The sequence below is a fragment of the Paroedura picta genome, chromosome 8, assembly GCF_049243985.1.
Source record: "Paroedura picta isolate Pp20150507F chromosome 8, Ppicta_v3.0, whole genome shotgun sequence".
Classification (NCBI taxonomy): Eukaryota; Metazoa; Chordata; class Lepidosauria; order Squamata; family Gekkonidae; genus Paroedura; species Paroedura picta.
The window spans coordinates 73,965,753-73,980,717 of NC_135376.1; the positions used below are offsets into that span (position 1 = coordinate 73,965,753).

Sequence of the window (14,965 nt, forward strand, 5' to 3'; positions counted from 1 at the left end):
GCAAATACACTTTATCACACTGATCAATCATCCAGAGGCAATTGTTTTGTGATAAAGCAACCCTCATATATCCTTGCTAGTGTCCTCCATGACCTCCTGTTGCAGTAATCTGCACACAACGTTCTGCACATACCATCCAGCTTCCATACCATTTTCTCATTGTGTTTACAGCAGGAGCAAAAACATCCAGTTCAGGATACCGGTTAGAAGAAAAATGTTATGGGACAAAGAAGGATATGAGATCTGCAGGTCTCATTCTGAACCACAACTCAAGAAGACTCATGTAGTAATGGAACTCGGAGCAAAAAGGCCTTTGGTTACATGTAGAAGCCAAAGGTATTTCCTCACCACTTGTAATGGCATCCAAGCAGCCATAACTGGACAGTTGATTGATGAGAAAACACTTTCAGGAGTCTCTAAGATTCTCCCTTCTGGAGGTAACATTTTTCAGACAATCCAGTAACAAATGATAGGAAGCATGTACAATCCCATTCATGTTTAATCAGAAGTAAATCCTCATGTATTCAACAGGAGTCACACTTAAGAAACTCTGTGAATGGCCTCCCCCTCCCCCCAGGACCTGGAAAGGTTGCAGGCAGCTGTTATAGAACTCACCGGCAGGGGCAGCTCTCACGTGGCAGGGATCTGCAGCCTCCAAGCCTCAGAGGGAAGTGGGAGGAGGAGGGTGTGGTCAGGGGTGCGGGACAGAAAGCAATTGGCTGGCCCTGGACAGGCAGGCAAGCTGGTTAGAGGAGGAGGCACTCAGAGGTGGGACAGTCGTCCTGAATAGGCGTTAAGCATTGAGTGGCATTTCAGCTATGAGACTTGTTCCTCCAAGGCCTTACCAGAAATATTAAGTGGAACAGATAGAATGATAGAGGTTTGGCTTCCTTTGGGAAAGGGAAATTATGGACAAAAATCTTTTTCCATTAGGCAGAAATTAGGATCAACAACTGAGTTATAAAAGGAAATACATTCAACCACCCTTTCTCTTCTGTTTCAAGTTCACAAAATCATGGGGAAGACTGGAGGATGCTATTTTCCCCCCTCACTTGAAGGCTGATATTGCTGCTACAGCAAAAATGTCATTCTGAATCATGTACCTGTGAATCTTCTTTTCCTGTCTTTCATATCTTGGTAACAAAAAATGGCTATCATTTGGGAAGGAACAGGAGTTCTGACGGAAAGCTGAGAGATGAGATGGGGTTCTTTGGTTTTTTTTTTTTTTAATCTGGATTCAGTGTTGTATAAACCCAACTCGTATGTGTGTGTGTTTTAAAGAGGCAGTTCACAAGAAAATTAGGACTCTTGTAGACATCAAAATCCCTCCATGAGCAATAGTTACTCATTAGGTTTTTTCCTCCTTCCTTCTCCCTAGAAAAGAAGAAAGATTGACAGTTCTGGTCAATGAATCCTTTATAGGGTTCATTGGGTAATCAAGGACTTGGGAAAGAGGGGAAGGTTCCCTGCCCAATGAACTAATGTACTGGTGTGGATGGTAGGATGAGTTAAAAGGGCAAGTAAAGCTCTCTGCTGAGCGGGTGTTCTTTGCTTGCAGTGCAGATGGGACAAAGAGCGAGCTTCCCTCCTCCCCCCTGGACTGCTCAGCAAGAACAGTGAGGATGGAAACTGGCAGGAGAAAGTTGAGGGAAGTCTGAGATGTCATGGAGCTTTGCCTTTGCCCTAATGCACCAGCCTCCTTGACTCAAATGCAGTGCTTTTCAATGGAGGCACTGCGTAGTGTTAGCTACTCCTCCTCCAGTGCCAAGATATCACCTTATCCTCCTGCAGTGGGTGAACAGCTCCACACAGCTTCCAGTTTGCAAGTGAACTCAGTATTTTGATGCATGGGAAAGTATAAGGCAAACAGGTAGTAACTAGAGCTTCATAATAATCTCCCAAGAAGGTACACAATAACTTATGCTATTGTAAAGGATTGAGTGTTGTCCTTAACCTGGGTAAATCTGGGTTCAGGTCTCATTTAGCCATGAAGCTCGCTGGGTGTCTTATGAAGATAAAAAGACAGAGAGAATATGAGCATTGTGGAAACAGCACAATGGGATAGCTTGTCTTGTCTGGTATGTTGTTAAATATTTGTCTGAGTATGCCATTCTGACGTCCTCAGAGACTGGAGCTGGAATAAAAAATGTAATGCATGTATATATCTACTGTCTGGAGTGGCATAAATGTAAATGGTTCATTTTAATCGCCTTGGAATAGGAATGCCTAGTGTGTGAATGATAAAAAACACAATATATTTGGGGTAAATCAAACATTTGACAGATTCACTTTGAAAGGTAGCCTTAGCAAAGGATGCATATACTTGGCAGAGTGAAGTAGGATTCAAGGAAAGGCTGCTTAGTTCTCATGTAACCCTTATAGCAGTGGTCCCCAACCTTTTTATCACCGGGGACCACTCAACGCTTGACAATTTTACTGAGGCCCGGTGTGTGTGTGGGGGGTAGTTTACTCCTCTACTCTCAACCACTGCCCTAACGCTCTCTGATCGCTATGGTAATGTTTAAACATCCCTTCAAAATAAGATACAGACATGCCACAACAATGAACATAAGGAACATTTTATTTTCATGGAAATTTTAACTCATGACAATGACAAATCAATGGGAACCCTGAGCTTGTTTCTCTGCAATGAGATAGTCCCATCTGGGAGTAATGGGAGACAATGACACCCGAAGTGTGTTGTAAAGGGCCGGGGGGGGGGTGAAGTAAAGGGCCAGGGGGGGGGGAGAAGGCGTCCTTCGCGGCCCACCTCCAATTAGTCGATGGACCACATGTGGTCCATGGCCCACAGGTTGGGGATTGCTATCTTATAGCAAAGTTTGTCACTATGTCTGTTGAACACCTTAATAGCTTTGGTCTAGTATTATAAACAATTGAAAGTTCCTTACTAGGGATGTGTAATTCAGCTCAGTTTAGTCCCCCCCCCCCCAATCAATGCCAATTTGGGTTTTCCTGGCATCCCATAAGCTGAACTGCAATTTTCTCATGTGAAACATAGCCCAAATCACTGATACCCAAATCAATTTGGGTGATTTGCTGAAAGCTGGTTGGAATGGCAATTCCAAGCCATTCCAGTGATCCTATTTACTTCCCTCCCTTTGGGGCATGGGAAAATAAAGAGAGCACTGAAATAGCTGCCAGACATTAAAACTTAATAGCTTGATTGGTCCACTGATCATCTGTTCAGTTTAAATGGCTGACAGACATTTAAAGCCTCCCTTTCACCTCCTTCCTTCCACTGGGAGGGAAGCAAAAGGGATCACTGGAATGCCTTGTAACCATTCCAGCCTTACATCAGGTAGGGAAGGGTCTGATGGACATTTAAAGAGTCACTCTTCTCACTCTTCTCTCTCTCCCCCACCCTGTCTCTCAATTGCCTGGGAAGGGTCTATCAAGGCATTTAAAGAGCTGTCAAACAGCTGATCCTTGGGACACAAGCAGCTATTTCTCTGTTAGCAGAACCCGCAGTAAACCAGACATCTTGCTAATCAATTTTAACAGCATCACTTTGCAACAATATGTGAGTTCTTCCTGTCATTCACCCCAAAAGCATGTTCCAGTACTGAAGCTGATGTTCTTGTTGTTATAGCTTTTACTATTATCTCTTCACTTCCTGTTGAATTAATGCAATTTGATTTTAATTATATATGTCACTGAGGATCCTTGTAGGGACTTTTGCTCCCTTTTCTGAAGATCGCTTCTGAAGATTGGTGACAATCCAGAGAGTTCTTTGAGTGTGCCCATTAGCCCAGACAACCCATTTTGCTGCCCGAATACCACCCCATCCAAGCTGTGTTGCACTAGAAAACTTGATGCCTGGCAAGAGGCTGCCCGTATAACAGAGGACATGGTGGGCATGTTTGGAGTACAAAATCAGAAGTCCCAGAGGCAGAGTTAGTCCTGTGGCTCTCTGAACCATGACCGTGGTAAAAAACATCACACAGCCATTAGCATGCATTTAAGTATCATCATCAAACTATTTAAAAGTAAATTGGTGCCAAAAGCATGTTAGAGGCTGTGTAGAAATCCTTTGGAGCAATCCACACATGCATCTGCAACACTGTAGCTTGCTTACTGTACACCCAGTGGCTGGAAGTGGAATGAAAACCATGAGCCGGTTCTCCTGAGGAGAATGAGTGTTTCTTTTCATTTGATATTTATCTCGCCTCTCCTCCAAAGACCTCAGGACAGCGTACGTGCTTTGCTTTATGTCCACAACAATTCCCTGAAGAGGACACAGAGAAAATGACTGGCCCAAGATCATCCTGTGAATTTGAAACTGAGGATCTCTAGTCCAATAATGCCTCTGGAATTCTGACTCAGAGTGGTGGGTCGAATTACAAAATGGCTGCCACAAGCAGCAGAGCAGTTCACAAAGATGGCTATCACAGGAGGCGTAGCCACCCACTAGATATTAGGGACTGAAGTCATGTTGAACTCCAGTAATGGAACACATTTTGAGTATAATGACACCTTTAAGACCAACAAAGTTTTATTCAAGCTGTAAGCTTTCGTCTGCATAGCACACTTCCTCAGACACAAAATCTTGCAACTTGAATAAAACTTTGTTGCTCTTAAAACCTGTAATTGGACTCAAAATTTGTTCTTCTGCTCCAGACCAACACGACTGCCTACTTGAATCTAACCATAACTTTTCAACATTTCAGGCAGAAGCTCAGTCTAACATAATGCCTTTTTAAATAAACATATTGTATAATTTATTTGTTTGCATATATGAAGCTTGCCTTCAATTTTGCAAAGATGATCTGTGTGCCACTGCCAAGAGCAACCTTTAAAGAAACTGCAAACACCATGAAACCTCCAGTGGTCAATCAGAAGATCCACCTGACCACACCCACTTTCTAAAAACACCTGACAGGTACCAGGAAAGTTACTAGCGGGCACTCTAGGGCTCATGGGCACCATGTTGAGAACCTCTGTGCCAACCACATTACACTTGCTCTCAGTAAGGATCTTCCATGTAGGGGAAGGGAGAATGATTTGGAAGTTCAGTGTATGGTGTTGATTCTGTGACGGTCCATTCACATGTGCAATCTTCTACTGGATGCTGCATTAATGAAGTGATAAATGTGAATTTATAAAACAGACTACAAGCATGGGTGGTATGGGGGGGTTAATAAAATTAGGAGAAATCACCCCCCCCCATAAAGAGAAGAGTGTATTTTGGAGGCTGAAGAGAGGCAGCATGAAGTGAGAGTGACCGTATGTCATGGATGGGAAAAAGGAATTCATTGACAGAATGTAAACAGCAGAGAGAAGAACAAGTACATGACATCAAAGCTGTAAGCTGGTGGCGAATATGGAAACCAAGGGAGACTGATGGTTGATGAAACAGAATCCGAATATACAAGACTCAAGAATGCGACAACAGGATAAAATGTAGAGGAAAGCAAACATCACAGTTCAAGAGACCAGCAATGACTAGAGTGGGAGAGAATGGCAATAAACTGTATCCCTGTAAAGAAAGAAACCATTTATGTAAACTTTCATGTTTAATCCACCATGTCAAAAACCATTCGCCAAACTCCACCTGGTCACTCATCAACTGCATGATAAAACCTCGGCTGCTTAAGACTACAAAATCAGGAAGCCATTAGTTAGCAGATCATAATTCATGCCTTGGGAACTATAACTTAAGCAGTTCTTCATTTCTTCTGAATGAAATTAGTGCTCAATATTTCCTGAAATAAATTTTCTCTTACCTAGAAGCCCTCCTCTCAGGAGTGGAGAGGAAATTTTATGATAGTGACAGACTGGTATGTCCTCCCCTCCCCCCCAATGAAGAGCCAGGGTAGTGTAGAGGTTAAGAGTAGTGGCCTCCAACCTGGAGAATCGGGTTTGATTTCCCACTCCTCCACATGCAGTCAACTGGGTGACCTTAGGCTAGTGACAATTCTCAAAGTTCTCACAGCCCCCACTACCTCTCAGGATGTCTGTTGTGGGAGAGGAAGGGAAGGTGAACATAAGCCACTCCTTCAGGTAATGAAAAGTGGGACATAAAACCCAACTCTACATCTTCTTCTTCATGTATGGTAGAAGTTACAAAATAGTGAAAGAAAGGTACTCACGTTTAAAGGCACTTTGCTAATTTTGTCACCTTAAATCTTCAGATCCTAAAACTAAACTTTTCTGGTCCAGGCTCAGTTTAAGCCCTGGAAAAAATGAATATAGTATTACAGCCCAAAACTGACTGAATTTTTGTTTCCAGGCATTGGGTACAGCCAGAATATCTGTACGCCAAAATGTGCTTCAACATAGCTTGTTGAGCAGTGGATAGCCAGTTTGGGGAAAACAAAATGGCCACCTCACTTGCAGTGATGGTCTTCATGTTTGCCTATATAAAATTCAAATGCTTAGGAACTGCAGCAATGCACGTTCAGATCCTTAGTCTTGATAACATGCCACTGAAGCCTTGGCTGTTTCACATGCATAAAGACTCCAAAGAAGAGGATCACTGAATCAGTAAGAACATTAAAACTGGGCTCCAAAAAACCAAGATAAAGTTGTAAGGGAAATGCGAAAATCTCATATAATTTTTTTTCCTGGTCAATACATGTGACATCAGTTGATGCAATAAAATAATTCTTTGATTTTCTCCAGAACATTCTCCCCTCCCTCCCTCCCAAACAAATCCTTATAAAATATAAAGTAAGCTCATTTTCAGAGTTCCTTGGTCTTCACAGTTTGATGCAGAATCTTTTTGGCCTAGATTCCGTCTTGCAGGCTTTAACCCCCATGGCAAGCTGTAGCTGAAAACCCATGGATTCTACATTCATTGCCCGATTACCTTTGGTGTCATTTGATATCATTCAAATGCCTGCATCATTCCAATTTCTAACTCTGGCTGCTGTTGCCATAAGGTTAAAAAAATTGATTAATCATAAAAGCTGTTGACAAGGCTATTATATAAAGAAACATACAAAATTGATGTGCAAAGGGAAATTGCAGAGAAGATGACAGAAATAAAAAGCAAGATTAATTATTACAGACACTCCTGATATAAATGATTTTGCATCCTCTTTCATCTTCTCTTCTATGCATCTGCATAGAGGTTATTGCATTATATAATGAGTATATTGCCGATACCAGGGGCCTGATTCATGCTTCACTTAGACCAGTTTTATAGCCTTAAAAATTCCATTATGGAAGCTTCCCAGCAGCTGTAAATTTGCAAAGCACCATTGGCTTCTGTAAAATTATGCTGATTTACCCCAGCTGAGCATCTCATCCTTGGGAGAGATTTCTAATTTATAATGCTGTGAGATCTGACACCTTCCCTTTGTATACTAAACAGCCCTTATAAATGGGAGATTTCTTTTTTTTAAAAAAAAAAAAAGCATACACCAGGCATATGGTGCAGCACATCCTGCTGCAAATGTATGGAGTCTGAAGCCATTAAATAGGAGAAGAGCTGTTTGAGCACTTTGTTAATCTGGACTCGATTCCATACTGTGATACTCCCACAGAGCTCATAGGAAGGCTGTATGATATAGGAATGAAGAAGGTTGTCCATGTGTGAAAGCAATTGAACCCTAAGGAAGAACTTTCTCCTTAATGGCCACATCACACAATTCAACCAGGGCTGCCATGATGGAAATGTGAACTGAATTAATCTGTGCATAGTTGACATGCATTATTACCCTCGCCCAACTTCTCCAACACATAACTAGTTTACAATTCAAGCCCCATTCAGGATGTCTGCTTTAAAATACCAGCTCCTTGGTTGGGTGTTGAAGGTAGAACCTAAAAGAATCTTTCATGTGAGGAAAGATTATGGTGTATCATGAGTGGAATCTGGATGGATCTACAATTTACTGGCTTTACAGACCCCCAACTCTAGTTATTTGGTAGACAACCAGCTTTATTAGTTAAGACTCATAAAATACTGGCTAGTTGGCAATTGCACTGATCACCCCACTTTTAGAAGGGCAGTAAATACAAGGCATTGTTATGAGCCAGAAGTGTGATGAAGAATGTCACTTATCCAGTTAAATGGATCATGAGAAGTGCACTAGAAACTCTTAATGGTCCTTATAGGAGTACTGGTCCTTATAGGAGTTTCATACCTTCATAATAGAATGATCAGCAGCAACAAAGTGTTTACAAGTGGTTACAAACTGGAGAGAATACAAAGATGAGCTATAAACATTCAGGATCTTAAGAAGTTAATATGAATGTTTCAAACACAATGTTTGATTAAGCCACTCGGTGGAGGGAATATTAGGAATGAAACAGATGGCTCTTTTAAGATTAGAGATGAAGGCAGAGCAAGAACTGATGCCTACAAGATTTGAAATTTGATAAACTCTCGTTTCTTAAGGCACAATTTAAAAACTTGAACTGATTTCCAAGGCAGTTGGTGACTCCCCACCATGATGTATAGTCTTCTAATGAAGCTTAAACATTAACAAGGCCAAAACCAGCCTTGAGTCCACCCGACATAAATTGGCTTTGTGCAAGAGGAGCTACCGGATTACTTAACTATAGGTGGCAGGCTGGATCAGAGCCTTAAAAGAACTTAGATCAAAAATGTCAAGTTGTATAGGTTTTATCAGCAAGGATAAAATGGTGTTGCACTTACCTGTAACCATTGTTCATTGAGTGGCCTTCTGTGTAGGCATGATTGCAAACCAGCCATGGAAAAGAGCCTCCAAGCTTTTCTGAAGAAACTTCTAGGCTCTGGAGAGCTCCCTCTCCCCTCTGTCTATAGAGGTCCCTTTTCCTGTGCAACCGGGTCATGTGTGACAGAGGCAGACTGAGCACTCATTCCCCCAGTTCTCTTCTTGCTGCCATGAGGAGAGACTTTCTAAGCTGCTGCTTCATGGGACCTCAAATATAAAATTAGCTTTTTCACAGAGTACAGTGAAGTCTTTGATCTACAAATTGGTAGGATGGCTCAATTTAAGAAGTGTGGAGAGTGCAAAGTGAAAATGGCCCTGAATAACAATCCCTCTTTATGGAAGCTCTTCTCGGTGGCTGGCCTGCAATCATGCAGTCCCACATGGGACTGCACAGAAGCCATGACAATGAACTGGGTCAACGTCTATGGGTTGAAATAGCACTGCCTAACGTTTCAGCGCTTACAAATGAGCAAACCAATAAATTCAATGCTACTTTTTCTGAGGCAAACACTGAAAAAGCAATTTCTGTGCATTTTAAGTAGTGGTTTGAGGATTATTAAACAATAACTCCAGAGCCAACAAAACTAGTCCATTTTAATGAATACCGGTTTAGTGAATTCTGAATCTGTCAAAAAGAGTTGTTGGGAAGAACAGTCAATTGGTACAAATGTGAGTGCAAATTCTCTGGGTTATTTGTTTTGTTTTACTTTTAAAGCATTTCGTTCAAAGTATATTAACTTATGTGCACGGTACAAAGTCCATGTGGTTTCCCTCGGTGACGATAAAAAGCGTACTTTATTATAAATGGAAGTAAAAATTAAAATGGAAAAGAGAGGTCACAGTTTTGTCATTGGTATGTGAAGGTTATTCCAAGGACCCATCCAGAGTTCCTCGTCATCAGACTGTGTGTGATCACTGGGTAATTCCAAAGGCTCCTTGATATCCTCGTTATCAACAACAGACTCTTGCTCTTCTGTGCTTTTCAATCGGTTCCCCCCTGACTTTGTTGCTATGTTGTCAGGGTCTATAGCAGAGGACGCAAAGGAAACACTACATGGTCTTGTGTTTAGTTTGTCAGTCGTTGACACCCCAGTTGAAAATGTGTTCAATGGGACATTCTCTTCATGTGTCACTGCTAGCTTATCCAGTTTCTTGAAATGTTTCCCCAGCCTCACGGGGGAGGTGACCTTTAAACTGTTTGAGAGGCAACTTCGCCGGGTTCTGATAACTGATCCATTTTGGGCTATGTAGATATTGCCATTGATATTGGTTTGAATGTTGGGGTTGCTGAGACGGTTCTTCTGACTTTCCGGAGCGCTGTCCTCCCCTGTGGAGCTGGTCTCATACTCTGGATCAACTACTAACTTGATTCTTTTCTTTCTGGCCCACTATGAGACAACAAAAAATATCAAAGTTCAGATTTCAGACCTTGAATGACATAGCAATATTAACACTCATAATAAACAAGAATGTCCTATCTACCTCAAATAAAGGAGATATTTGAGGTAATAGTAGTGATAGGATCAAGACATAAACTCTAAGTCAAACAGACGCTTAAGATATAAATTAAATAAACATTTAAAACATAGTTAAAATTAATTGCTAATTAAAAGAGAAATATGAGACAACAAAAAGAGAAAGAAATTATGTAGGTACTTCATGGTGCATTTTTAAAATATAGTACTTCTAGTTTCTTTTTAGCTGGTGGGCAGCAATATTATGTAATTTTGGTAGCTCACAAATTAAATCCATTTAGCCTCATTGTTTATTTATGGATCAGATAGCTTGCATGCCCAGAGAACCACCTAAATTCTCTGTAAATATTCCTCCCTTCTTGCCACATGGATTCCTTATTCTTCAGCATACTGGAACCAAGTAGGTAACCAGGACGTGGATTTTGGAAGATGCAGTTATGACCCCCCTCTGAACTGCAATCATTTAGAAACTCCAAGCTATGGCATTATTCTCATAACACTGAAAATGGTTTTATATTCAAATAGGTTCTTCGGTGTGTTTCCTCAGTGGGGCAGGCTTCCTCAAGAGGTGGTGGGTTCTCCCTTGGAAGTTTATATCAGAGGCTAGATAGCCATCTAACAGAAATGCTGATTCTGTGAACTTAGGCAGATTGTAAGTGGGTGGGCAGATGGGTTTGTTTCTATGCCTGGCTCTTGTGACCCTTTCTTGCATGCCCAAGGAAATGCTGATTGTCACTTTGGGGTCAGGAGATGAATTTCTTCCAGGCCAGACTGGACAGGGGGTTCTGATTTTTTTTGGGGGGGGATCATCTGGGCATGGAATTGGGGTCACTGTGATAGGCAGACGGTTGTGAATTTCCTGCATTCTTCAGGAGGTGGGACCAGATGACCCTGGAAGTCCCTTCCAACTCTATTATTCTAGGTGTGCTTAGTTTCAATTTTATATTAGTCAGTGTTCCCATAATGTTGGTGAATTTCAGTAAGTGAAGAAAATGAAACAGAACGGGAAAAGGTAACCACATAAAAGCATCTCAATAGGAGGTGGCAGGATGAGTTTGGCAGGGAATCTCTAGAGGTGGAGAACTGGGTCCCATTAAGCCATGGCAGAGCAGATGCTAATTCAAAGCTACAGGGTGACAGTAAACGGTAATGATTTTTCCTGGCCTCCCCTCTTACTGTTTGTGACTCAGTTGTTTCAGAAATTAATTCAAATATCTTATGCTTGATATACTTACCCCTGTTATCAGACTCTGAATTTATACAAGAAAAAGGCATAAATGATGCACAAGACACAACCAAAGTATCAAAGGTATCACACAGTAAGCAAAGGGACATGAACTGGCCCTTAAATAGCAAGATCTGGGGCTGCATTTGTACCAATAGAGTAAATATTTGCAAAACATTGCATCCATCTAGAATTATTTCAAGTACTGTGCTGTGATGGCAGCTCATAAAGAGCATTTCTGTTTCACATGGCACATTATGTCAAAAGCAATGGTATTTTGGAGCTCAACAATCTTGATTTTTTGCAGAAAGTGCAGAGGTTTCAATACTGGTGCTGAATGAAAAACCCTGATAAATCTAGGATTGTGCACTCAGAATATCGCACACCATGAAACTCCAGCATGTACAAGTACTTCACCATTTAGATTAATGGAATTCTATATACCTCATTTGGGAAAAAAATAGCTGACGACTATAGGAAAGTATAATTATATCTACACAAAGCAAGAGTTTCTAAATTTGAACACTAAGAATGCAAATTTAAAGGAAAATTAACAGTAAGGTTAAAAATTAGATTTGATGTGAAACACTTAGCTTTGGAATTGTGGTGAAGACACAATTGGGACATGCAATGGGTTGGGAAAGGCCATGAAGACACAATTATTTTCAGCAAATAGTTCTACGATGCCAAGTTGTATAAGTCTTGCTTTCTAAGGCATGGATGGACAGATGTCTTCAGAAAAAGCAAACCATGCAGTATAGAAATAGATATTTTCTGGATTTAAAACTCAGCATTCAGATGTCATTCCTGATGGCTGGTACATCTGAATGTACATGCATGAGCACCCCGTCACAGATCAAACATCACAGGCAAAAAGCCCACATCAACTCACACTCCTTCAAATGAAATCTTTTACCACTGGAGTACCACTGACACCTGCTTTAAATCTATAAGTGCCCAATATTCAAGAAAACATATGCAATTATATTGTGTGAACCAGAACTGAAAAAAGCTCTGTAGAAAGATCCTGAAATCTAGGGATATCTCTAAGAATAAAATTCAATTATTCACATCTGGCTATGCAAAAGGAGAAAGAGCTCGATATCTGAACATAGCATTCCTTCCTAGTTCTAACATATCTGCATTTATACAAATGCCTGAAGTTTGTCAAGCTATTCAGGTATGAATCTATCATTCTTCCTTTCCAAAAGGTTTTTTTTTAAGTAACAGATGGAAGTATTTAATAGTCGCCAGTTGTCCCTAACAGTCAGTGCTCAGAATGCCATAATGTCCTCCCACATCTCAAAAAAGGCATGCAGAGAACACAGCAAACCAGAGCACACTTCACTGCAAACAGCCCACCTACTGTTGTTTTGTTTACATTTTTCTAAAAAGATGTGGAATCAGTAGGAACATCTGACTCTGATGCAGTAGTAGTAGTAGTAATAGTAGTAGCAGTTGTTGTCCCACGATCTGATCTACTTTTGCCAAAGGTGGAGGATGTCTCAGATTCATCTATCTCCTCTTCGTCCATAACGGATGTCACTTCTTCCTCTTCTTCTGCTACTTCCTGTATTGCAGACTCACTTCCTGCTGTGGACAACTGCATCTTGGAACTGGTCTTGGAGCTCTTGTCTTGAACTGATGGCACAGAGCTAACTTCACTGCTCTTGGAACTTAGCACTGATGATATCTTTGACTTGGAGTCTTCTTCGGTATCGCTCACTTTGCTCTGAGAACCAGACTCTTCTGAGCCATCAGATGCTTCCTCGGATTCGCTGCCTGAAGAGGATCCTGATGACTCTGAATCTTCGCTTTCTTCATCAGAATCCACAGTACTCTCATTGGTTTCATCTTGGTCCAGCGTCACTTTCAAGTGGTCCTTATCCGACTCAGATCCGCTGCTTGTGGATGCTGATGACTCCTCGCTGGAGGAAGACGATTTTCTCCTCCTTTTCCTCTTCTTTCCATAGTCACTCTCTTCAGATTCACTTTCTGCAGTGACACTAATAGAAATCCCTGACTTGGATTCTGATTCGCTCAGTTCCTCTGATGTACGGTCTCGCGGTTTCTTGGAAACACTAGGGCGTTTCAGAGCGCGGCTGGGCTTTTTGGGCAATGGCTTGTCCTCTGCTGATTTCTGAAAATAGCTTCCTTTAATAACCATGCTGTCTTCTCCTTCTGCTTGGCGTGCTTCCATCAGCTTGTCGTAATCTGCATCTTTGGTTCTTACTTTGTGCAGCATGGGGAATATCTTTGCTTTCTTCCAAGGAGAAGGTGCAACCTCAATGGCTGCTACAGGTTTGTGGGTGCTGACTGCTACTCGGCTCATCTGCATCACTGCTTTCAGTTTCCTTCTACCCTGGACGGGTCTTTCTGTTACAGCTCTCCTTTCACCTACAGCACTAACAGCTACTCGAGGCACTGGTCTGTGACTTATACCTCTGCCTGCAACAAGTGGACCTGGTCTCCTTCTCTGCAAATTATAAAAAATGAAACTTCAGTACAGTTCTGGGAATGCAATCAAGACATCCTGGAATACTTAAGGCAGGAAGCAAAAAAGAATTGGTGTTTGGACGTGGGGTTTATCTGGAATCATTCAAGAAATATCTTGATATCACCTTTTTCACAACACAGGAAGTGATGGAAAAAAGACAGCTATCTGCGCACATCCCTGAAAGTATTCAATGCTAACTTATCAGCCTCACTCCATGCAGCTATTGGTATAAATACTACATAAGGTATCAACTAGACTTGTTACAAAATGCAACATGTGATCTATGTACAGCCCAGTTACATTTCCTGCCTCCCCTTTGCAAAAGAGCCATCTCCATAACATCTGCAGTGAAGGCAGGAAACATCTTTATGACATTCTAATCCGGGTCTTCAGCATAATACATTTATCAGGTCATTGCGATGGTTTATACCCTAGGAAAGGCTGCTTTTAAGATATGGACTAGTTATAATGATAAATTGTCCTTTAGTGCAATAAAGCAGCTTTTAAATTATCTCTCTGTCCACTAGAGTGTGGTACAGAACTGAAAATGAATAGGAAGAAAAACATTACCATTTTTCCTTATGAGGTGATGCTATGCACAACATGCGGCTGCCACAAAAAATACCACACACAAAAACACGAAATCTGTTTCCCTGAGGTTGCTTTTCACATGCAAATGTGATGTCTGAAGTTCTATGAATTGCCAGGAGTGTATTTATCATAGCAACATCACCTCATGCAGATGTGCTACTGCTATGGGATGTACCCAAATGACAGCTGTGCATAAATTACTGCCGGCGTATGCAAGCCATCAACTTTGTCCATATATGCTCGCCGGTTCTATACCATCCACCTATGGTATGAAATTACGAGATTCATGTCCTAGATTTAAGACAGCAGTTTGGTTTAATGTTGTCTTCACATACAGGGTATATCATTAAAAATACTTTTACTGTTGCTTAATTGGGGGGAGGGTGCTTTTCATTTGGCAAAATCCAGATGCTGTGTCTGAAATGATTTTATAACACAAAGTATTGATTTTACAAACATAATATTACAAACTATAGTGATAAACACAGGATTTTAAAAATGTGAAAGAACAAAT

The 14,965-nt window shown here is 41.2% G+C and overlaps 2 protein-coding genes across 10 annotated transcripts in view; both read right to left on the reverse strand.

Annotated features, from left to right (window-relative positions):
• Nucleotides 1-9,238: 9,238 nt before the first annotated feature.
• Nucleotides 9,239-14,965, reverse strand: part of PCDH15 (protocadherin related 15) — an 886,705-nt gene continuing 880,978 nt past the window's right edge. For all 9 annotated transcript variants that reach the window (XM_077350402.1, XM_077350403.1, XM_077350405.1 and 6 more), the window contains one exon: nt 9,239-10,051. In XM_077350402.1, coding sequence (XP_077206517.1) covers nt 9,500-10,051 — 552 coding nt within the window. In that variant the 3' untranslated portion in view covers nt 9,239-9,499. The remainder of the gene's footprint in view (nt 10,052-14,965) is intronic.
• LOC143843788 (uncharacterized) lies at nt 10,061-14,963 on the reverse strand. Its single transcript, XM_077350411.1, has one exon. The coding sequence runs from the start codon at nt 13,699-13,701 to the stop codon at nt 12,751-12,753; it is 951 nt and encodes a 316-aa protein (XP_077206526.1). The 5' UTR covers nt 13,702-14,963; the 3' UTR covers nt 10,061-12,750.